The sequence below is a fragment of the Cyphellophora attinorum genome (assembly GCF_001299255.1).
Source record: "Cyphellophora attinorum strain CBS 131958 chromosome Unknown Contig21, whole genome shotgun sequence".
Classification (NCBI taxonomy): Eukaryota; Fungi; Ascomycota; class Eurotiomycetes; order Chaetothyriales; family Cyphellophoraceae; genus Cyphellophora; species Cyphellophora attinorum.
Genome location: NW_017253249.1, coordinates 135,342 through 157,060, shown reverse-complemented (window position 1 = coordinate 157,060; position 21,719 = coordinate 135,342). Strand labels below are relative to the sequence as shown.

At 54.5% G+C, this 21,719-nt stretch overlaps 8 protein-coding genes across 8 annotated transcripts; 3 read left to right on the top strand and 5 right to left on the bottom strand.

Moving 5' to 3' along the window:
• Nucleotides 1-326: 326 nt before the first annotated feature.
• Nucleotides 327-2,759, bottom strand: AB675_3076 (E3 ubiquitin-protein ligase itt1; the record flags this gene model as incomplete). Its single annotated transcript, XM_018143099.1, has 3 exons — nt 327-860; nt 892-1,067; nt 1,178-2,759. The coding sequence occupies 3 exons, from the start codon at nt 2,757-2,759 to the stop codon at nt 327-329; spliced, it is 2,292 nt and encodes a 763-aa protein (XP_017997940.1).
• Nucleotides 2,760-3,307: 548 nt separating this feature from the next.
• AB675_3075 (putative dolichyldiphosphatase) lies at nt 3,308-4,054 on the top strand (the record flags this gene model as incomplete). The annotated part of the gene is made up of 1 exon (XM_018143098.1): nt 3,308-4,054. One exon carries the CDS (start codon nt 3,308-3,310, stop codon nt 4,052-4,054), a length of 747 nt encoding a protein of 248 aa, XP_017997897.1.
• Nucleotides 4,055-4,204: 150 nt separating this feature from the next.
• Nucleotides 4,205-6,129, bottom strand: AB675_3074 (putative sucrose utilization protein SUC1; the record flags this gene model as incomplete). Its single annotated transcript, XM_018143097.1, has 2 exons — nt 4,205-5,984; nt 6,077-6,129. The coding sequence occupies 2 exons, from the start codon at nt 6,127-6,129 to the stop codon at nt 4,205-4,207; spliced, it is 1,833 nt and encodes a 610-aa protein (XP_017997852.1).
• A 670-nt stretch (nt 6,130-6,799) lies between these two features.
• Nucleotides 6,800-7,645, bottom strand: AB675_3073 (uncharacterized protein; the record flags this gene model as incomplete). Its single annotated transcript, XM_018143096.1, has 1 exon — nt 6,800-7,645. The coding sequence occupies one exon, from the start codon at nt 7,643-7,645 to the stop codon at nt 6,800-6,802; it is 846 nt and encodes a 281-aa protein (XP_017997854.1).
• Nucleotides 7,646-8,405: 760 nt separating this feature from the next.
• Nucleotides 8,406-10,021, bottom strand: AB675_3072 (LIM domain-containing protein C4F6.12; the record flags this gene model as incomplete). The annotated part of the gene is made up of 2 exons (XM_018143095.1): nt 8,406-9,009; nt 9,156-10,021. 2 exons carry the CDS (start codon nt 10,019-10,021, stop codon nt 8,406-8,408), a joined length of 1,470 nt encoding a protein of 489 aa, XP_017997879.1.
• A 1,738-nt stretch (nt 10,022-11,759) lies between these two features.
• AB675_3071 (putative transporter MCH2) lies at nt 11,760-13,469 on the top strand (the record flags this gene model as incomplete). Its single annotated transcript, XM_018143094.1, has 1 exon — nt 11,760-13,469. One exon carries the CDS (start codon nt 11,760-11,762, stop codon nt 13,467-13,469), a length of 1,710 nt encoding a protein of 569 aa, XP_017997829.1.
• Nucleotides 13,470-14,279: 810 nt separating this feature from the next.
• On the top strand, nt 14,280-15,196 carry AB675_3070 (uncharacterized protein; the record flags this gene model as incomplete). Its single annotated transcript, XM_018143093.1, has 2 exons — nt 14,280-14,826; nt 14,862-15,196. 2 exons carry the CDS (start codon nt 14,280-14,282, stop codon nt 15,194-15,196), a joined length of 882 nt encoding a protein of 293 aa, XP_017997959.1.
• Nucleotides 15,197-15,516: 320 nt separating this feature from the next.
• Nucleotides 15,517-21,476, bottom strand: AB675_3069 (Proteasome activator complex subunit 4; the record flags this gene model as incomplete). Its single annotated transcript, XM_018143091.1, has 3 exons — nt 15,517-15,579; nt 15,640-16,917; nt 16,989-21,476. The coding sequence occupies 3 exons, from the start codon at nt 21,474-21,476 to the stop codon at nt 15,517-15,519; spliced, it is 5,829 nt and encodes a 1,942-aa protein (XP_017997916.1).
• Nucleotides 21,477-21,719: the final 243 nt, after the last annotated feature.

The following is a 21,719-nucleotide window of genomic DNA, read 5'->3' as shown; positions in this document are numbered from 1 at the left end:
GTTCGTTTGGGAGTCTTGGGGGTCCCGGATGGTTGCCTTGGGCCAAGAAACAGAGAATGTTCGCCAATCACGGTCGACGTTGCTATAGCGCTAGTACAACGTATAACTTCATGCCCATTGAATTGTTTGAGGTACGGCAAGATTATGGTTCTTTTTGTGTTTACAGCTTCCGGCTGCCATGACAGCCTCGAAGGCAAAGTTCGCCTTCATCAGCACAGCCCGCTGCTCAGTGCTCGGAAAGTCGACAGCCGATCGGGTATCTCACTCACACAGACCAGACCAGCCAACACGGCCAGCCGAACACCCCATGCCCGCGCTGTGATAATCTACGCCCGTCCCCTTACACCTCTGCCACCCCTCCCCACTCGAGGACCGGCTCCTCCATTCACATTGCCCACACCCCACCGCCCCCTCGCTAACTCATGTAGCTCCTCATCACCACTACTATCATCGTCACCATCGCTCAAGAACTCCTCCAGCTCATCACTATCCCACTCCTCCTCCGCGTCCCGCTGAGCGAGCTGGAGGAACCGCTGGAGCGCGGCGGGATTGCGCCGCTCTGCACCACCTCGGGCACCAGCAACAGGAACCGCAGGAGGCGCAGCAGGCGCAGCTGGACGCACGTTACGTTGCCGGTGCGGCTGTCGCTGTCGCTGTGGCTGTCGGACTGGAAGTTCTGCTGGCGCGCGCTTCATCACGCTCTTGTCGAGCAGCCATGAGCCGCGCGAAGTTCCCAGCCTGAAGCTCAGCGAGCTCCCGCTGGAGTCCTGCAAGCCGCATCGCGCCTTGGTCAGGCGCTGGTCCACGGGGCAGACCGCGTTGTCGTCGGCGACGACCTCCGGGACGTTGTTGTCCGGCAGCTGGAGGCACAATCGGTACCGCTTCTGCGACCTGATTCGGTAGAACGATCCGTCGTCCAACACCCTGCTGCGCACCACCTTGTGCCGCGAAGTTGACAAACTCGATAGCCCGCTCTCGAGGGGCTGGTGGCTGCGGCGGCAGATTGATGGGCTGTACAGCAGCTGGTGGGAGCTGCGGATTATCCGGAGCATCATCCGGACCGTTCACTAACTGCTCGAAGTCAAACTCCTGGGGAGCCGCCAATTCCTGCTCCATTGCCGCGGCAAGGGAAGGAGGATTCCTTCCCCTCCCAAATTTGCTGGACCATGGTCCTCACCCTCAGCCCCATCTTCCTGCGCGACCTCAGCAACACCCTCATCAGCACCCACCTCAACCTCCTCATCATGAAGCAACAACCCCCAATCCTGAAACCCCCTCTGCACAACCCCTTCTCCATCCCCCTGCTCCAATTCCCACAACCGCATATAGCAATTACTCCCATGCGTATTGAAATGCTGATACGGATTATCCGGACTTAGCCACGCTGAACACAAATAGCAGAAATGCGTATTGCACTTGAAGCAGATCATATGATTACAACCATGCGACTTCTGCGCGGGAGCCTCGCAGGTCGGACACGGGGTCGAGTAGTGACGGAGGTAGGCCAGACTAGCCTTTTCCTCTTCTTCGAGTTCTTTCTTTTGGCGGGGGTTGCAGGCACCGAACTCGCCGTGCCAGGACTTTTTGCAGACGAGGCAGAAGGCAAAGTCGCAGTCTTCGCATACGCTGAGGCGCTCGGACATTGGGATTGTGTTTGGGTCGACTTTCTTGGTGCTGGCCTTTTTGGGTGGTGGTTCGGAGGGCTTCGTCTCAGCGTCAGACTCGGAGTCAGAGACGAAATCCTCGAGTGGATTGATCGGTTTTGGGTGCTTCTTGCTTCGGGAGGGCCCTTGACACCACTGACGAGGGCAGTAGATGACATCCTTGTCCGACTCGAGGCGTTTCTTGCGCTTCAGTCGAACGTAGCGCTGGACCATTTCGTGCTCGATGGGTATAGATAGAAGCTCAGAAGGGTTGAGAGTATGCTGCTTCCGCTTCTTAGACGTGCCGGACTCTTTCCCGCAAGACGGATCCATGCACTTTATCTGGTCGATGTCACCTTCTGTGATGCAGTTGTTGTAGAAGTCCTGCAGGCAAGCCACGCAGAAGACGTGCCCGCACATCAGCAACCGATGGCAGTCCTTGCCTTTCTTGGGCTCGAGGCATATGCCACAATCAAAGCTTTCCTTATCAAACTTTTCTCGCTTGGTCTTGAGGTTGAAGTCCAGCAGGGACAGCTGTAGATCCGCGGAAAACGAGACCGCTTTGCCGTCCTGTGACAGCCCGAACGCAGATTCAGCCCCCTGCTGCAGATTGTCGATGAATGTGTAGACTGTCTGATCTCGACCCAACTCTTCCCACAATTTCGCGCAACCCGCTTCTAGCTCTGACAGCTTCTCCTGCGACAGCCATTGCGGTGATACCAAGAGCGAGACTCCTGGCGGCTTCTCAGAAGGATATCCCTCAGGCAACGTCACCTGCAGTCGTAACGGCGGGAGGTGTTCGATTGTGTGCTCGTTCGCGTTCACGCCGTCGTTCCGCCCGTTCTTGTCTCTTGAGCCTGTAGCTACCTCGCCACCCTGCTTGCCCTGATCGGACGAACTCGTCTCTATACTAACGCTAGTCGGAGGCGTAATGAGCGACGATTCAGCGAGAGGCTCAGAAAATCGAACCTTGAGCGGTCTGATCGGCACGACAGCTACATCGAGAGTCGCACTGTATGGATTGGATGTCGAGTAGATGAGCTCAGGAAATATGGCGGCGATGGAGGAGAGCTCGATGGCGCGCTCATCGTCGAGGTCGGGCTCAGCGTCTTCCATAGCTGTCGTTCGTGTTCATGAAACGAGCCCAGCGTGGCACTCAACCTTAGTCTATGAAGACAGCGTTGATACAAAGGTAAGAAAAGACAGAACTTTGTGGTGATCCCTCACTCTATGTCGGTGGCGTGCCTCTTACCGCCTCTACCTAAGAGGGCTCCGAGAGTCAATAAAGACCTCAGATGAGAAGAGCTGGTGCTAGAGCATGGTAATGACTTTCGTCTGCTCGCAGTAGCTCAGTGTGACTGTCTTGAAAAGGTCCTGGTCGCCGCCAGTATGAGTCAAATGGTGACGATGATCGAGTCCGCGTCGAAGTGGTGGCGTCGAAAAAAAAGTCCCCGCAACCCGAGATCGATCTGGTAGCGGGGCCGAGTCATAGCCCGGAGATAACGCTAGGAGATAAACAGCTCTTGACCTCACCTCTTCACTCTTTCGTACCTACATCACAACTTTGCTCGTGGACGTGATGAAGCGACAGGTCGAAAGCGTCAACATCTAGTAACACAACTTCAACCAGCCTGGGCCGGAACCGCTGAATTGTCGATAGCAAGATGGCAGGCACCGATCCTCCCAACCTGACATCCCTCTCCCTGACACACGCCCTCTACGACCCAACAGACCCCATCTCCCACATTTCAGCTTATCTCGCCCTGACGCCGCAATTCTTCGTCTGCATCTACGTCACACTCATCTGGGCGACCCGCGAGGTGGAAGTACTGCTGATGTTCGCCGGCCAAATGGCTTGCGAAGCCTTGAATTTCGTTGCCAAGCGACTGCTAAAGGGCGTGCGACCGACAGAGCACATCGGCAAAGGCTACGGCATGCCCTCTTCACACGCCCAGTTCGCTGCCTACTTCTGCCTGCACCTCACACTCTTCCTGGTTCTCCGTCACCAAACCTCCCAACAGACCTCAACATCACACCGCCCGACGAGCAAGATTGAGCGCCTTGCCCTCTCGATCCTCGTCTCCTTTGTTGCCTTCCTCGTCGCCACCTCTCGCATCTACCTCAACTACCACACACCGTTGCAAGTCTGGACCGGGTTTGGCATTGGACTGGCGTTTGCGGTTTTGTGGTTCGGTTTCACCACTTATCTGCGCTCCAACGGCTGGGTGGACTGGGCGCTAGATACCAAGCTGGCGCGTTTATTTCGGATGCGGGATTTGCTGCTGACGGAGGATCTGCAGGATGCGGGGTGGGGGCGGTGGGAAGAGCGACGGAAGGCGGGAAAGCGTGATGCCGGAAGCGTCCCTGCAAAGGCGATTGGGACCAAGAAGGAGGGCAAGAAGACGAGGTAATGCCGTAGTGGACATCAATTTGGGATGTCGTCGTCTTTGAATATCCTATGCCCTAGAATTGATGTTTCGGATCGATGTTGAAGGCGAAGGCCGAAAAGTGGTGATGATGTTTGACCATCAGGATGTTTTCCGCACAGTGGGTCAAACCCCTTACCCAGGATAGGTTTCGTACGGGCTGACCGCCGGTACACTCCGAGGCAATGATGCTGGTCCCACCGCCGGGTACCCATCAGGCGTGCGTTCCAAATGTGGCGACGCCGATAGATGCGGACTATTCTGTGTCGACGGGCTATAGGTGTCAAACATGATGCCCGAGTTCGCGTTGATCTGTCGATTGATCGGCCGCAAATCCATGTCGAGATTGCTGAATTGAGGCATGCCGCCGTTCGTCAGCGGCATCATTGGCGTCGGCAGATGGTCACTCGCGCCCGCATAGCCCTGCTTGATGCTCAACGGCATCTGCTGGCTTGGCGGAGCAAAGCTTGGAATCTCTTTTACTCGCGCTGCGAGAAGAGGCAGATATCGCGAAGCGCCGCCGCGAAGTTTGGAGACTAGCTGAAGGATGTACGCCAGATTCTCCTTGGGCTCAGTGTTGCCCGAATCGAGTGGGACGCATGTAATGACATCGATCAGGGTGCATGCCACGTCAAACAGCTTTTCGATCAGTCCGACACCGTGAACTTCCATACTGGCGAGACTGAGCTCTTTGATATCTCCGAGCAGGTCTTTGACGACTTCGATCGGATACAGGAAGCTCAATGCTGGATCTTGCGAATGGCTCGAGATGTGTCCATGAGCGACACTCAATTGCCATACCATGATCCTAAGCCACTGCTGAGTGATCCTTAAGTCTGCGATCTGATGCTCTGTCGCTTGCAGATCAGGCGGCAGGACTTCGCAGAAGCGCTGTTGGAGTCGAGACAGCCACTCCGGTGAGCAGTCGCTTTTAGTCTTGTTCCACAAGGCCATGAAATCGTCGTCAATGCAGCAGAACAATTTGGACAGGTATACAAAACCTTGCATGACCTCTGCTTCAGGCCCAGCCATCTGAGGGAACTCGATCGTAGGATGTACACTTAGCGTGCGATGTCGCTCCATGGCGTACGCACGCTCGGACAATAAAATCAGCCAAAATGTTCTTCGTTTGAATTCGTTGTCTTCAGCATCTCCTTGGTAGTACGTCGACTCCTCGTGCATCTTCATGAGCTGAACCAATGTGCTTGCTTCGCGCAGATAGTACCAACATGAATTCTGCTTCTCAAGAGTGAAGTACGAACAGAACACAAAGAATGAAGTTTGTGCTGTAGCCAAAGTCGGCTGCTCGACGTAATCTCTGCCGTGTCGGACCCGAATGAGATCGTCCAACAGCAGCTTGGCGAACCCGTACCGATTCTGCGGTGGTTCACCAGCATATGATTCGCCTATTGCCCCGGACACGTTGAGGTTCATGCCCGGTTGAACCATGACAAAAGCGCACAGGGAAGCCACCAGGCAGTATGCGTCCTGTTGGTTTGAGCCATCGCTGTACATCAACGTCGTCAATTGCTGCTGGTGAAAGATCGGCATAGTCGGATACAAATGTTCAAAGAAGAAAGCCAAGCATGCATCGATAGTTTGCTGCGACAAAAGTCCTGGCGTCCTCGAATATGTTGGCGTGAGCGGCCCATTGAAGTCGAATGGACTGGATTGACCGCGAAGCAAAGTAGGTGTGGTAAGAGCACCGGTCGGATCTTGGGATGATTTCTGCTGAATGCCCTCTGCTGGCGGAAGTTGCTGCTGTAGGTGAATCTGCGTGTCGCGTATCTCTGAGATGACTTTCGCTCGGGATCCTTTCGGTCCCTTCTTCTGTGGGATCGCTAGATACGTGCACTGCAGCTTCGTCTGAGCACAGTTCTTACATGGCTCTCCTCCGCTGCACTTGACCTTGCGGCTGTTGCACTTGTTAGCTGGAACATGTACCGGGAAAGACCTGACCCGGGAGACTAGATGTCTCGCCCGATCCAGGTTCATAGGTATACGTACCGGTGGCACGCGTCGCATGCCTTCTTCACAGGAGGGGTGACAGCAGCAGTCATGGTTGTGGCATGCCCCGCAGCATCCGTTAGTCGTCCAAGTTCACCATGAGCTGACTTCTCTCGTTGTCGATACGATAATTGACGCCGCTCGTCTGCAGTGCACGGTGAGATGAAACACTCACCAAGTTTTGGTCTTGACTAGGCAATGCGAGGCGGCCAGCTCAGCCCCAGCCGTTCTTCCAGACTCCAAGGTTTGTGTGGCGTTCGTGCATTGTCGATCTAGACTTTGGTGGCCGAGACGGTTGCAGCAGGGTTTCTCCACGCTTCGCATGCGTACACGAAGGCGTGGAAATTCCCGTCGGATGACTTCAATGCTCATATTCTACCATGATTGCATGTATGCAGTATTGTTGTGGGCCGCGTTATTCGAGGAAGCAGGTCAAGGTCGGGAGCACCGACACTTTCAGGGAGTCACGATCTTTGCTAGCGTTCGAGAAGGTAACCGTTTGAAAAGGCAAGAGCGTTGGCGAAGAAGGCAGCAGCACTAGTCGTTGAGTGGCAGTAAAGCAGTCACTAGACCTGCTCATCCAAGATACCTGCATCCAGAACTTCTGTGCGTCTAAGTCCCATTTACACGTGCTATTCATATGCAACACTCCGTCCATCCAAAACCAGTCTCTTGGAAACTGCCATGTATTCATCATATTCGAGCACTTCGATCCATTCAAGATCACAGCAACTCCCTCATCGCACCGTACGCAACGCCGGCCCCCGCCGCCGCATACACCATGCCTGGACACGCCGTCTGTCGTGGCCCTGCTGCATTCCCGGTTGCTGTCACGACTGCACCAGTCGCCCCTCCAAAATTCGTACACTGCTGTTCCTGCAACCCATAACACGCCTGCGAGCTCAACGAAGAACACACACTCGCCGCATTCGTCACCGTCGCCCCACTCCCACCCGTCACCGTCGTCCCTCCCCCACCCAACACCCCAACAGTCACCCCATTCGACCCGCCCAACGACTGCAGACACGCTGTCGACTGCTGCTGACACACCGAATACGCTGTCTGACACAGCTGCGCATTCGCGTACGACGTCGGGATATATGTGAACACGAACCCCGCAGCCTGCACCGTTGATCCTCCACCCGAGACGCCCGTCGAGGGTATCTGAAGACTGCCGCCTGTCGTCTGACTTATCTGCGTGACTGTAGTCGACCCCGCAGCCGTGCTGCCACCCAACACGAATCCCGTCGTGCCCGTCCCACTCACCGTCCCCGTCGCAGTGACCGGCTGCCCATTCACGGTACCCGTACACACCGCCGCGATCGGACAGCACCCAACATTCCCCGCACTGTCGTTCGCGCAGATTGTGTCTTCTGGACAGCAGAGAGCGTTATTGAGGTTGCCGCATGAGACGCCATTGTTAGCGCATTGCTGTCGCCGCTCGAGCAGTAGTGGTGAGCGGGCTTCGTTTAAGATTGGGTCGAGGAACGGTGAGTAGTTATTCGAGGCGGCGGCGGAAATGGCGCGGAGGGAGGAGAGGAAGGAGATGAGCTTGAGCGGGTTCGGCATTGCTGTGCGACGGCCTTCGTGGAACTTTGGATCTGTGGAATGTTCGGCGGCGGTCAGTGCCGCATCGTTGCGGTTATATTTTATATTTATACTGGTCGTTTGCGCCGAAAAGGAGCCAGAGTATACAGCTTCCTCCAGTCAGTTGCTCTTTGTTAAGCGATCGGGCTTCTGACAGAGCAATCTGCTGCAACGGTTCAAAGCTCAAGTGTATGCGCAAAGGAACAGAAATTAGAACGATGATGTCGACTGATGACAGCGGACGATCCGACTGGGATGCCAGGATGAGGCGGCTCCGGGTGCCCAAGCAACCGGCTCAACCGCTTCCTTTTAAGCCGCTGGAGTTGGCGCCCAGCGCCTTGCCTCATTCACACCTAGCGCTTTTTGCGACACGCATCTCACTTTTCTCCCATTTTATCAAGGTCCCATGTCCTTCCCATATTAGCAATTGTTCATAATGCTTCAAGGGAGGAAAATCTTGTAGGATGTTCCTAGTCGATCAAGGTAAGCCCATGAGAAGAATTCGTCTCCTCAAAATCCATTCTGCAAGATGAACAACCAGAGATTCTGCAAATCCAACGATCCTCTGGGGTCACTGCCGAAAGCTCTTATTCGCATTTATATTTATTCTGAATCCCTAAAATGTTGCCAGTCATGTCCATACTCATCATAGTGAATTGATCGCTGACCCGCCTCATATAGTGATGGAATCCTAGAGTCAAAATAGGAACGATGGTCCAATCATTCAGACATCCTAGCAACCCTACGCTTTCAGCCTTCTCTCCTCACAACCAGAACACACAGCCTTCTCCTCCATCTTCGCCATGATCCCCTTCCGCTTTTCCTTGTCCGTTGGCTCTACCGACACATCCCTTATAAAGAACCGCCCATCCTCACCAAAACCCCCCTCGCACTCAAAGCACTTGAAGCAGCTCTCATGCCACTTCCCACCCAACGCCTCAACGGTGACCTCCTCCAAGATCTGCTGCTTACACTCCCGACACCTTGCACTCGTGCGCTTCGTATGGCACCGCACGCAGTAAGCATACCCATCCTTCTCGACAAAAGGCGTGTTCGAATCGAACGGGTCACCACATTCCGCACAGAAGAAATGGCCGACGTGCCATTCTGCACCAGCGGCGACGATGACTTCTCCCTCGATGGGTGTCTTGCATGATTTGCATCGTGGAGCGAACATTTCGGCGTAGTCGAGCGAGCAGTAGAAGCGGACATCTGCCTCTTCTGATCCCTCGGCGATGCCCTCGGCCTCTAGTCTTTCTGCTCGCTTTGCATCGGGCTCGGGGAAGAATGCGATGCATTCGAGGTTGGCTTGGCAATGGTGACATGCGAAGCACTCTGGGTGGAATCTAGCTTTGAGAGATGTGGTCGCTGAACCAGAGGCAGTCACAACGCGTCCAGAAATGGGTAAGGAACAGCTCGAGCAAGACACGGAAGGCACGCCCGGCAGCCCGCGATTCAGCCAGGGCAGGCGCTTGCTTGGCGATGCGCGGACAGGGGCTGTAGCGGCATGTACAGGCAGCGGTCTTGCTGGAGCTTTGGGGCCGATTTAGGTTCAGCTGGTGGGAAGATAGAGTAGGTGGGTGCGGTCGGTGCTGTGACGGCGATCTCTGGCGCGGTCACACTGATACTTGGACCACTGCAGTCGTCGACTTGGATGCTTGGGACATCATCATCGCCAGGCAGGTTGATCGTTGGCACTGCTGGAGCCGTATTGACCGCCTCGGAAGTTGATGGTAGCGGCCGTGGGAGAGGTCGCTGCATGTCCTTGCTCGTCCGTGGTGACTCAGTGAACTTGATGACCGGCCTAGCTGTATCGTGGCTATTCCGAGGAGAATCACCGGATGGCCTCCAACTAGGGTCAAAGCTGACGATGGGCCTTCCAAGCTGATCACTTACTGCCGAAGGTGTGGGCAGTTTCGCACTTCTGTCCTTCAGCTTGAATCCGGTTGCTGCTCGGATGTCATCACTTCGAATTTCAATGCCGTCCACGGATCTACGTGGCTCTTCTTCCGCCTCGTCGATTGACTGATGGCGTGCATGAGACACACTGCTGGTGTACGCAGCATTTCGGGATCGTGAAGGTGGGTTCTTGTGGATCTCAACTCGATTGTGGCGCGGCTGTTGCGGTGCGAAAGTGACGCCTGGCTTTTCAGGAAGAGGCCTCGATCCTCGTAGGATCGAGTTGCGGTCTCTTGACCTCAGTGGGAGACTTCCTTGAGTCGAGGCGTTCCCAGCAGGATCCATTATTAGCTCAGGCTCTTCGTAAATCTGGTCCTCGGGATTGCGGAAAATGGACTTGTTGGAGCCATTGCTAGCATTGCGCATGCCACTACTTCGTCTTCTTCCTGACTTGGCCATTGACACAATTTCGGCGGATCGCTGCTCCGAAGCTAAGTGAAGATCTTTGAGAGCGGTGGAAAGAGCACGGTCCCGAGGCTGACCAGATCTGGACGTCGAGCTCGTGGATGTATTCGAGCCATCTGAAGCACTACGTCCAGTCTGTTGAGCGCCATTGCCTAGCTGGCCGCCATAGCTCTTCCTTCCAGCATCTGGATTAAAATAGGGCGCTGTCTTCTCTGCCTCAGCTGCCTGAGGATTGAGATGCTTCCAAACAAGGTCGCTGCCTCAGCCTGGGCTGCAGTATAGATCCTGCTCTCTTCGTCTTGGCCATCGATAAGAGCCAGTGCCTCTCTAAGAGTGTGGGCCTCCTCTTTCTCGAGCTTGCGCTGCGTCGACTCCTGGTACTCTCGATCGAGGCTGTCTAGAGATTGGATGGAGACAGTGGGAGATATGTTGCGACCTTTCTGGCTAGACACGCTTGGTGCCGGGCCGTGAACAAGTGGTCTACCCTTATGCGAGATGTGGCTCGAGAACGAGCTTGAATGCACCATCTGACCTGGTCGCCGGGAATCTGGTCCATCATGGGCGCCAATCGAAGGTGCCGAGTCTGATCTGGACAACGAGGCGTGGATGCTTGCAACAAATGACCCAGTCTTGAACGGAGGAGGCCTCGACCCAGTCGGACGCGTCGGTCTATCGTTGCGAAGGCTTGCTAGATATGAAGCTGATTCTGATTGTGAGTATTTGTGCTTCCATGGAGGACTTCTCGGCGGCATTGCTGTACGACGAAAGCAGAGCTTACCTTTCTGTGCCTCTGTAAAATTTGTCGGTGTTGGTGGCGACACCTTTCTATTTGAGCCAGACAAGCTGGTCCTCTTGCTGTGTAACATATTCGGAACGAGGCTGCGTCTGTCGAGATGTCAATCATGCAAGTCGTGCGTCCGGCAAGCCCGCTGGCAATGGATATTCTGTGCAGAAGTAGTGCTTGTCTATGAGTTCTGGCAGGTGAAACCAATGTCAGCATGCATCGTTCCGTCGATAGTATGCGCCATCAACGTGATGGCAAGTGCAAATGCAGCAATTCGATATCTGCCTTGCGGTCGTGGTTCTGAACTTTTTTGTTGACGAGGCATCATCGCCAGGGCAACCGTGGAGACGAGGCAACATCCCTGCTCCCTTCCATTTCTTAGGCGTCTCCAGCTCGCTCAGACCACCTCATTGCGTGCTCAGCCCTTTTCTTAACTGTCATTTTGCCGAGGCCTGGTTGCCTCATTGATATCTGTTCCAGACATTGCGCATCCGTACAATTCGACCATGTCGAGAAACACGGTAGATTTGCTCACGACGCTGTCTCGAGACGCGCGCTTCGCAAGGGTCTCCGGCAGTACGGCACGATGCGGCAGACGGAAGGACTTGACCGCCACCATCATCATTTCTCCACGATCACCAATCCTTTGAGTCATAGAGCTCAGGCCCGGTGCTTAGCCGCGAGGTGCGCTTGCTGTCGGCTCCTTGCTGCCTTTGCAACTGCTTCAAAGCGGCAGGTGCCCAGAATCCGGGGAAAGGACGCCCTAAAATTGAAGTTGTGTGTCATTGAAAATTCTTTTGCGGACTTGTCGACGTGCTCCAACCTCGGCCTCGGGCAGCTTGATTGCTCGCCTTTGACTTTACCATTTTCAAGATGTGATGGACGAAAATCTGACCTTCCTACATATATGCCAGAGATGGCGACAGCGACTGATCTAACAGCACAGACATGACAGACTCACCCGCGGCAACCCAACGGGATTCACGCAAATCTGCGTCTCTCCACTCCAAACATCAGGATGCCTCTTCCGAGCAGACGTTACAGGACATTGAGCAACCGTCCTCGCTGGACGCTGAAAAGGACCGCGCCTTGCCACCCGATGGCGGCTACGGATGGGTCTGCGTAGTCTGCAATGCGTGCATCAATGCGCATACTTGGGGCATCAACAGTGCGTACGGCGTATTTCTAGGATACTACTTGTCCAGTAATGCATTTCCGGGCACGTCCGCCCTAGCATATGCCTTCGTCGGTGGGCTATCGATTTCGCAAGCCATGCTTATTGCTCCTCTCGCCACATATGTCGTCCATCGCTTTGGCACAAGGGCCTCTCTGAACACCGGCATCTTTTTCGAAACATTGGCCTTGATAGGAGCATCATTCGCCACCAAACTATGGCATTTAATTTTGTCCCAAGGTGTATGCTTCGGATGGGGCATGGGCTTCCTCTTCACCGCCTCAGTCGGCATCCTTCCTCAATGGTTCCTGAAGCGCCGCAGCCTGGCCAACTCTCTCTCTGCAGCAGGTTCAGGTCTCGGCGCCCTGATCTACTCCCTCGCCGCCGGCCGAGCTATTCAAACCGTGGGCTTGCCCTGGACCTTCCGCATCCTCGCAATTTGCACGTTCAGCGTCAACATCATCGCGTGCAATCTCCTCCGCGACCGCAACAAGCTCATTGGCACCCGCAATCGCGCTTTCGACTTGAGCATCCTAAGACGTCCCGAGTTCCTCCTCGTGCAAGCGTGGGGGTGCTTCTCCATGCTCGGCTACGTTGTTATTGTGTTCTCCATCCCAGCTTATGCCCGCTCAATCGGCCTCAGCGAGTCGCAAGGCTACATACTGAACGCCATCGTCAGTCTAGGGCAAATGCTCGGCCGCCCAATCATCGGTCTGACATCCGACCGCTACGGACGGATCAATCTCGCCTGCCTGTACTCTCTCTGCTCCGGCCTCGCCATATTCGCGTTCTGGATTCCCACCGAGGCGGCCCCTTCTCCTTACGGCCTTCTCATCTTCTACTCCATCGTTGGCGGTGGCCTAGCCGGTACTTTTTGGACGACCATCGCGCCCGTCTCCACCGAAGTCGTTGGCTTGAAAGACCTTCCTGGCGCGCTGTCTCTGACTTGGCTACTCCTGGTGCCGCCAACCACAGTATCCCAGCCCATCGCGCTTGAGCTGCGGAGCCTGAACCAGCAGCATTGGGTCTACCTGCATCCACAAATATTCACCGGGTTCATGTACGTCGCTGGCGCTATGTGTCTGTGGGTGCTCAGAGGATGGAAGATCGGGCAGGTCGAGGAGGTTGAGCGACGAGTCCTCGCCGCCAAACGCAGAAGTGTCAGGACGGCGTTGGTGGAGAAGCAGGAGGAGAAGGCGCAGGATGAGCTCGCGGGCAAGGAGTTGCAGGGCGGTGAATTGCTTCCAGATGGTGGTGGTAACGAAGACGCCATCGAGACAGCAGCGAGCAGCAGACATCAGCGCAATCCAGCTGCTGGAGCAGATGAGGCAACAGCCAAGCCGGACACCGAAGCAGCAGAAGCAGAAAAGGTCGATATAACACCCGCCGTCATCGAGCGTATTGGCACGCAAGAAGACGTGCGTGACGCGAGCTGGAGATGGCGAGATCTCCTGAGACGGATGTGTAAATTGCAGAAGGTCTGAAAGCAAAAAGGTATATCCATCCTACGTGTGCAGATATATATTTGCGTCTTCAAGCATACCTAGGTATCTTCTCTTCCTGAATTGCAACTCGTTGCAGACGCTATCACAATTATCAGTTCAGAATAGAGCATGTGCTATCCGAGGCCTCCACCCACTCAGATTCTGGGCCCAGTATAACGGGAATGCCACAGTACTTCTGATCTGAGTCATGTCGCCAATCCTGTCATTCGGCGCTAGATAAGCCGCCTCGAGGATGATACTCCCATTTTCTGCACATCCAACCTTCCCGACCTCTTTGACACTTCCTAGATACAACCAAGCAATATTCGCATACCATAAATATGCAAACATACACAGTCGAGTCGTCTAGTTGAAGCTATGCTCAGACCCAATGTTTTATCTGACAACCTGGGAAGGTCCCCAAATTTGTTCCACAGCTTTTACAAGCGATGCAACATGGATCAACGCGTCAACGAAGCCACAGTGCCTGTGTGCACCGCCTTCTCGCCACGTCACCGCCTGCCGTGCGAGGAACTGTGACTGACAGCAGTACCTTCGACAGGACTGTACTTTCGTGCATACCGGAAGGGGAAATCGAGGAAATATTGGCGTATTCGCATTTCGACGAACGGTAGGAATCGCATGCACTCTATTCTCTCGCGGGAGCGCTTCCTACTTACACAGTAGGGCGCGTCTCTGTATCATCGAGGCTTGGAAGAACGTCCTGATTCCAATCTGTCACTTAGAACCCAGCATGACCATTCCCGTGTCCCGCTGAAGAAACCCTACAACGATTCCTCAACACTCAGAATGGTGGCCCACTTCCACGAAGTCCCGCCCATCCACGACGTCCCCGTCATCAGAGACGTTCCCGTGATCCACGATGTCCCCTTTGACCGCGACGGTCCGCCCATCCACGGTCTCGCCTCCATCGCCACCGCCCTTCTTGCCAGCACTATCGCCCTCCTCATCTTCTACTACCAGCGCCACCGCAACATTTCCGCCCCCGGAAACCTTCGAACCGGTCCACCATCTCCCCGGAGCCTTAACAACACCACCAGCAGCTCATCCACCAAATCCAGCGGCTTGGTCGTCTCCGTACACCAATCACCGAACCACGCCTTCACCAAAACCCCTCTACGCTCAATAACCCTTGTCGCTGGTTTGGGCGTCCAAGGCGACGCCCATGTCGGCGCCACAGTCCAGCACCGCTCGCGCCTGCACATCCGGCCCGCACCACCAAATCTCCGACAAGTCCACCTCCTCCACGCCGAAATCCTGGAGGAGGTAAACGTCAAACCAGGCGAGTTAGGCGAGAACATCACTACACGCGGTCTCGACCTTCTAGCCCTTCCTCGTGACACAAAATTATTCTTCCTCCCACCCATCCAGACAACGTCGACGACCACGAGAAGCTTGAGTCGGCGACGAGGCTGCCTGAGTCTCCGCCGCCGCAAAGCCCCGACGACAAGGCGCCGCTGGATCTGTGCGAAACCTCAAAGGAAGCACCCTGCGTCCGAGTCACGGGTCTGCGTAATCCTTGCGCGCAGATCAACACGTTCCGACCTGGTTTACAAGAACATTTCATCGAGCGGGATAGCCAGGGTAATATCACGAAGCGAAAAGCGGGGGTCATGGGAGTTGTCCAGGTTGGCGGAAAGGTTACGGTGGGCATGCGGATTGTGGTCGAGCGGGCGGACGAGTACGTGCCGTTGGAACCAGTGTAATTGAAAGTCGCGACGAAGTGGCAGCGGCAGCCGACTTGAGACAATCTCGATGAATAATTTTTTTCCAGAGCATTGTAAAGATCGATACTACATGAAGCGCCGAACCCGCTGGTGCGCCGATGACCTTCTGAGCAGACCACTCTATGCTTATCAATTCTACCCTTTCAACTCACGACGCCGAAAAGCGATGCTTCTCGAAATGAAGAAGAGCGTATTCAGACATGCTAGAATTTAGAGACACACCCCTCTCCCTTTTGGATGCTCAAACGCCATCGCTATGTGCTTCGATTTCCACGGTTGCAAAATGCACGAGACTGAGCTTAGGCAAAATAGCTCTTCCAAAGCACGCCCGATAAATCTTCGATATCTTCTGGCGTGAATGCCTGTGCACACAAAATGTCAGTATGTGGTCTTCGAACGGGAAAAGAGGGAAAACAACTCACCTTGACGTCAATATGCCACGTATCCTGCCTCGTCTTCTTGAAGTCACTGATGATGTTCTTCACCGCACTGCCTACCATGCCCGGATCCGACGCCGCGCGGTTGCTCAGCGTCGACAGCAACCCACACATCCACTGTGGCGGCGGACTTGCGTACGGAAACGCCTGGATCAGCGCACCGAGTCCCAGAACAGCCGCATGGCGCGTTATTATCAGCCGCTGGTGTTCTGGCGTGGGCGTCGCTGTGCCCGAAGAGCGCACCGACGCAAGCGCCGTGGCTTGACGGCCTTTGGGCTTCTTGGGCAAGGGATTATCAGCGAGCATCGCCTTGAAGCGGTCGCCGAGTTTCGTCACCATAGCTTGCTGGAACGCGTACGGCGAGCAGCGGATCATGCCTGAAAGCGTAGTGGCGGCTCCGGCGCGTACTTCGTGCTGCGGGTCTTCGAGCATGCCGGCAACGCAATCGAAGAGTTTCTGCTTGCTTTCGTTCGAGAGGAGGAACAGGCGGCGGAAGAAGATGATTTGAATATTGATCATGACGCGCAGACGCTGATGCCAGGACTTGGACGTCTGGCCGATGCGGATGAGTGAGGCGATGAGCTTCTCGTCCTGGCCGATGCGGTGGGGAATGTTGGGAAGGTGGCGGAAGACGTGGTATGCTAGAGACTGCAGCTCCGGGTCTTCTTTGACGTCCATCATGTGCAGGAACTGCTCCATGAAGACGTCGGGGAAGTATTGCAGGAGCTGTGTGCACTCGTAAGAGGTCAGCATTGCCTCGAGCCAGAGAAGAACTGTCTTGCTGCCAGAGGTGTAGGCAGAGGGTGTTTGTTGCCCAGGTATTCGCTCATGGCGCCACTTCTCGATGCGGTCGAACGCATCGCGAATGGCAGCGTCGAACTCTTCGGTGGGGATGTATGGCTGCTTGCCAATGGAACCTGCCTGCTTTTGGTCCTTCACTAAAGACGCAACATCGGGATAAGACTCGTGGTAGCGGGTGCGGGTGATGGTAGCAAGTGTCTGAGCCATTGCCTCACGGACGCCCTTGTATGGATGATCGATGTGCGCCAGGAAGTCCTTGGTAAGTGGCTTGTCGAGCTGGAAGTGCCATCCGGCGTCCATGACCACCTGATGTAGCAGGTGAATCTTGGAGCTCTCCTTGAACGCAGCGTTGGACTGCATGTCGAGGCGGAAGTTGGCGAGCCAGTCAACGAGAGGCCAGGCTCGTCGCGGATCTCTACTCTGCAAGATCATGTGGAGAAAGGTGGTCCAGTAGGCGGAGTTCTCGGGCGTCAGGCCATCGGCAAAGACACGTTGGACGATGGGAAAAGCGAAATCCCAGACCTTGGACCGACGCTCCATGGACGTGTCCATGACAGCTGTAATGAGACCAGGCCAAAGATCTCAGCCGTGGCTCGGTGCTGATGCTTGTCGCTGCCATTGCCGTAGACTGCCAGGGTCTCCTCTTTGATGTCCTCAAATGTAGCCACAGCTAGTCCGTCACGAATAATGAGCTCAAAAGCGTAGGTTAGCAGCATCGCACTCGGCATTCTGAACTTATCCGCATTCGAGTCGCGCGGCTCCTGCTTCAAGTACTTGAAGAAGGTCTTGAACCAGTTTCGATCCAGGATCTTGCCGATCACCTTTCTTTTGCTCCATTCGAGATCATCGTAGACAATATCTTGCGAAATGTTGGACTTATAACCCGGCATTTCCTTACACCACACCAGCCAACCCGGATAGTCGTGGTCAATGTATACATCTGCATCCGGTTGTGCAAAGTTGCTGAGGTACTCTTCGGTTTGTGCTTTGTCGAAAGACTGCGTGGTCACCTTCACCTTCGCAGGGAACTCCTGAATACCACGGATGTAATTTAAGTAGCTATGATCGCATACAGCTCTGACATCAGTCATGGTGAAGACAGCTATCATGCCTTGAGAATAAAGACCACGCAGATTCGGATGCTGATCAATAGTGCCGTGTGCAATGAGCTCAATCATGTCGTCTGATGCGATATGGTCGAATCGCATGCCCAACGACATCACCAAAGTCGAGATGCGCTGGGCCTTCTTCCAGTGGGAGGCACGGGCTTGTTGGATCAGCTCTTCGGCCAATTCTGACTTCTTTCGCTCGATGTTGGTGCGCTTCGAGATGATGAACTTCTTCTTCTTCTCGATTTTGTCTGACACATCCTCAAATGGCGCGATCGCCTCGACAGGACCTTGCTCGACAATAGCTGTGCGATCTACAGGCCGACCATAGTCCATGACCTGATACAGACCGCCACTGCACAGCTTCTGGATTGAAGGCTTATCCGCACTACTGGCTTCAATGAACGTCCTGATGATGTCCGGCGCATACTTCCAATGTCGGCCCACAGTCTTAGACAGACTTCCGAAGAGTAGTGCAAACAGAGAGCCTTTGATACGAGGAAAATCGCTCTCTGCTACAGACTTCTTGAACGTATCCAGGAGCGGAGGAATCACGAACAGCCGAGCGCCGAAGACCACCTTAAGAGCAGCTTCGCCTGCAGCTTGAGCATTGCGGCGCACCTCAGTGTAAATGGAGGACGAGGACTTGACGAGGTCGAGTAGTAGTTGCTCGTCCAATGTTGATCGAGGTCGCGGTGCCGCATTATGTCGCAGTCGCTGGGTGTGGTAAACATTGGCACGCCGCACCAGAATTGCTCTTGGATAATCCTTGCGCTTACCGCTGACCTTATAAGGCTGCTCATCGGCTTGCAAGAGGCGTGTGATGCGATCCAGAACATGCGCAGAGCGCTCAATGCCAACATCGACGAACCATGTTCTATATGCCGTGTAGAGTGGCGCGAAGGAGGAGACATCGTCCTCGCTCTCTCCCGAAAGAAAGACGTGAGCTCTGTGCAGCGTCTCGCCGATCTCCTTTCGTATCCTATGGATGACTTTGTAGTTCTCGTCTGCGGGAGTCAGGTTGAAGCCCGTCGGATATTGGAAAGAAGGCTTGATAGATGTCTCATCTGTGCCGTCCAGGTAGGCGTCAGCTTCAGAAGTCGCTTCCGTTGCATGACCATTCGCCATCGACATAGATGTGTCGGCGTCGATGCCATTAGCGGTCATTGTCAGACCCTCATTAACGCCTTTGGCATCGAACAGAATCGACACTCCAGCCAGAAGCAGTCGAAAGAGGACAAGATTTCGTGAAACCTCGTCCGACCATTCCTTGCCACTTCCATCACGCTTGATCGAGGACGTGCCATCGAGGAGCCCGTTCAGCTTGGACATCGCTGTCTCTGCTTGCGCTCTGAACAGCTCGACGGCGAAATCGATTTCAGCTTCTGAAGGAACGTGCCATTTGGGTTTGAGTGTCTTTGCGGGCTCGGCAAAGCCCCAAAGCCTGCCTGTGATGCCGTCCTTGATTCGCTCGGGCTCATAGAGATCGCAGTCGACGGTGTAAGTGCCTGTCAGGTTGAGCAAGAGGTGATGAATATAGTTCGAAATGTGTACTGTTGGCATGCCCTTGCAATGCGTCTGCATGTAGATCGCAATGTCGAACAACTCCTTCTTGTGGTTCAAGACCGCGCTACCAACGTGCACGACACACATGCTGAGCATGCTGACGTTCCATACAAGAGCTCTGTCTCGGGGCAGCACGTCTGATGCAGCATTCCGGGTGGACCCAGCACCATTCTCATCGATCTCAACTCGGATTGCGCTGGTCAGCACAGGTACTAGCTTAGCCAAAGCCTTCTCTGGATTGACCTTGCACAAACAATTGCAGATGAAAGCCATCGCATCTCTTGACTGGTGAATGACATGAGTAGCGACGAAGTCGACAATCTTGTTGAGCGCTTGGTCGAAGAGCTCAGGCGAAAGAGATGACAGAAGTGGCAGGAAGGTCGCTGGTAACGTGTTGACGATATTTTCTTCTGGAGAGCCACTTCTGATCCTTGACGCGTCCGGCAAATTCTCAAGTAATGTGAAGACGCGTCCGAGGAAGGATGACACAAACTCCGAGAAGCCTGCAGTTGATGAAGCAAGAACCATCTCTTCTTCCCGATCGTCCAGCTGGTGGTAATTTAGCTCGAGAGGTGTGCCACCGGCAGCTTCTTGCTCAGCGTCAAGCTTCTCCATCTCACCCGTGATCCATTGCATTGCCAACATATTGCCCTGCACATCATCTCTTCCTTGGGAAAGATCGACGAATGGGATATTGTAGCAGACATTGGAAAAGAAGGTGAGGGTGTAGAGAGTCTTGTCTAGATCATTGGCATCGATTCCAGGAAGAGCGAGACCGAGGAGCGCCGTGATGTGACAACGATAGCCTTTGGACCGAATCATCACTCGACTTAAGGCATGAAGCGACCTAAGCGACGAGACTGTACGATGAACTTCGACCAAGCCTTGCATGGACGGATATATACGCTTCAGTGCTCCTGGAAGGATCAGCTCTGGCTCGAGGTTTGCCAGAGCGGATAGTGTGGACAGAGAATAGCTCATGGCTGTACTACTCTTGGAGTAGATGCCCATGAAGATGACATCCCGCAAACAAAGCACGAATCGTCTTCGAAGTGCTGGAGTCAGCCTCCGATCTTCTGGCACATCAAGCTCGCCATTGTGTTCCCTGTTCCATCGCATGACGAAGAAGTCGGCCAAGTAGAACACCAGCTGCGAGAGGGTCTTAGTCCATGCGCCAGCATTCGACGGGTGGAAGAACGTCTCGATTGAATCCATCAGATTCGTCAGCAATGTAAAGATAGACCCTTCTGCGTCCAGAGCCTGCGGGGACAATGACATAACAATCCATCGTGCAATGTGGTGCGAGACAGGGTGTTTCCTCGAGTCTCTGTCAATGAGGACCGCCATTCCAGCCGACAGGTCCACCAACGCACTGTATGGTGAAGTTGACTGCCCTACTGGGATCTCGAGAAGGCGTAGTATTGCGGTGAAGATGAGGGTAGTTTGTTCCTGTGTGAAGATACCATGCTGAGAGAATGGCACGTCCGGGCTCGGCAAAGTGTCTCTTGCCATGCGGGAGAAGAGGTCTAGAAATGCTATGTCCACAGTCTTCGACCGATTCAACAGAGACCACAAATGAAAGAATGTTGGAAGATGTTGTTGTGGTAGCAGATCCTCGCGGTTCGGTGGTGGGGGAGCAGTGGGTAGCAGAAGATTGAGCAGAGCCGTGACAACGAAGGCACCCTCCGTGAAGGACATGGTGAAGTGCGGCAAGATCTCGTCCAGCATCGCAGGAATGTCCTCGGGATCAAAGTACAGTTGAGCAAACGAGCTCATCTTGACCAGTGTCTTAATGTTGCGCTTGGCATTGGTCGTCTGAATCAGACCGGACTCTGCAGGGATGACGAAGATCTTGATCTCGCGGAATAGCGGCCTCCAGTCGAGCGTCAGGTCTCTCTGTGGTCGAAGGTAGTGCTTCCTCTTGGTGAGCAACATGAACATACTCGCAAAGCGCTCGGAAACACTGGGATCGATACCCGGAGCCAATGCTAGCTCGTAGTAGAGGTTGACCAGCTTGATCCGCTGCTCTTTGGTCGGATCGAACTTTAGTGACATCCAACTGCGGAGTTCTCTTGTCCAGTGAACAGCTCCCGGAGTAAAGTCGCATGACTGTACTGCTATGTAGAGATGCTTCAGGATTTCCGACAAGTCTTTCTGCCGCCGAGCCTCATCCTCGACCTCGTATGGAAGGGTAGTGAAGTATGGGTACGTTCGAGGTCGAGTTCGAGACTTGGAGTGATCAGTGTCGCCATTGACAGCATTTGTGTCGTGTGTTCCTCCACTGGGGGAGGTCGCCCGTGAGACCTTAGCAAGACTGTCGTCCTGCAGGCGCTGCGCCCGATCCATGGTGAAAGGCCGGGCAAGACCTCACCAGGTGCTAAGTTGAGGGCGATTTGGTAGGGAGGATGTCTGGCACTCTCTCTGCATATGTGAGGTTTGCGACAGGTCCGGGGAGGTACTCTGGTGCTTCGAGTGCGTTAGCGCCCTCTAAGAATGTCTTGATTCAGGCAGATGCTGATGACCAAGCCGTGAGTGAGTGTCGATGGTCTCCGCAGCCTTGCAGAAGGCAACTTTTGCTAACGTCACTGA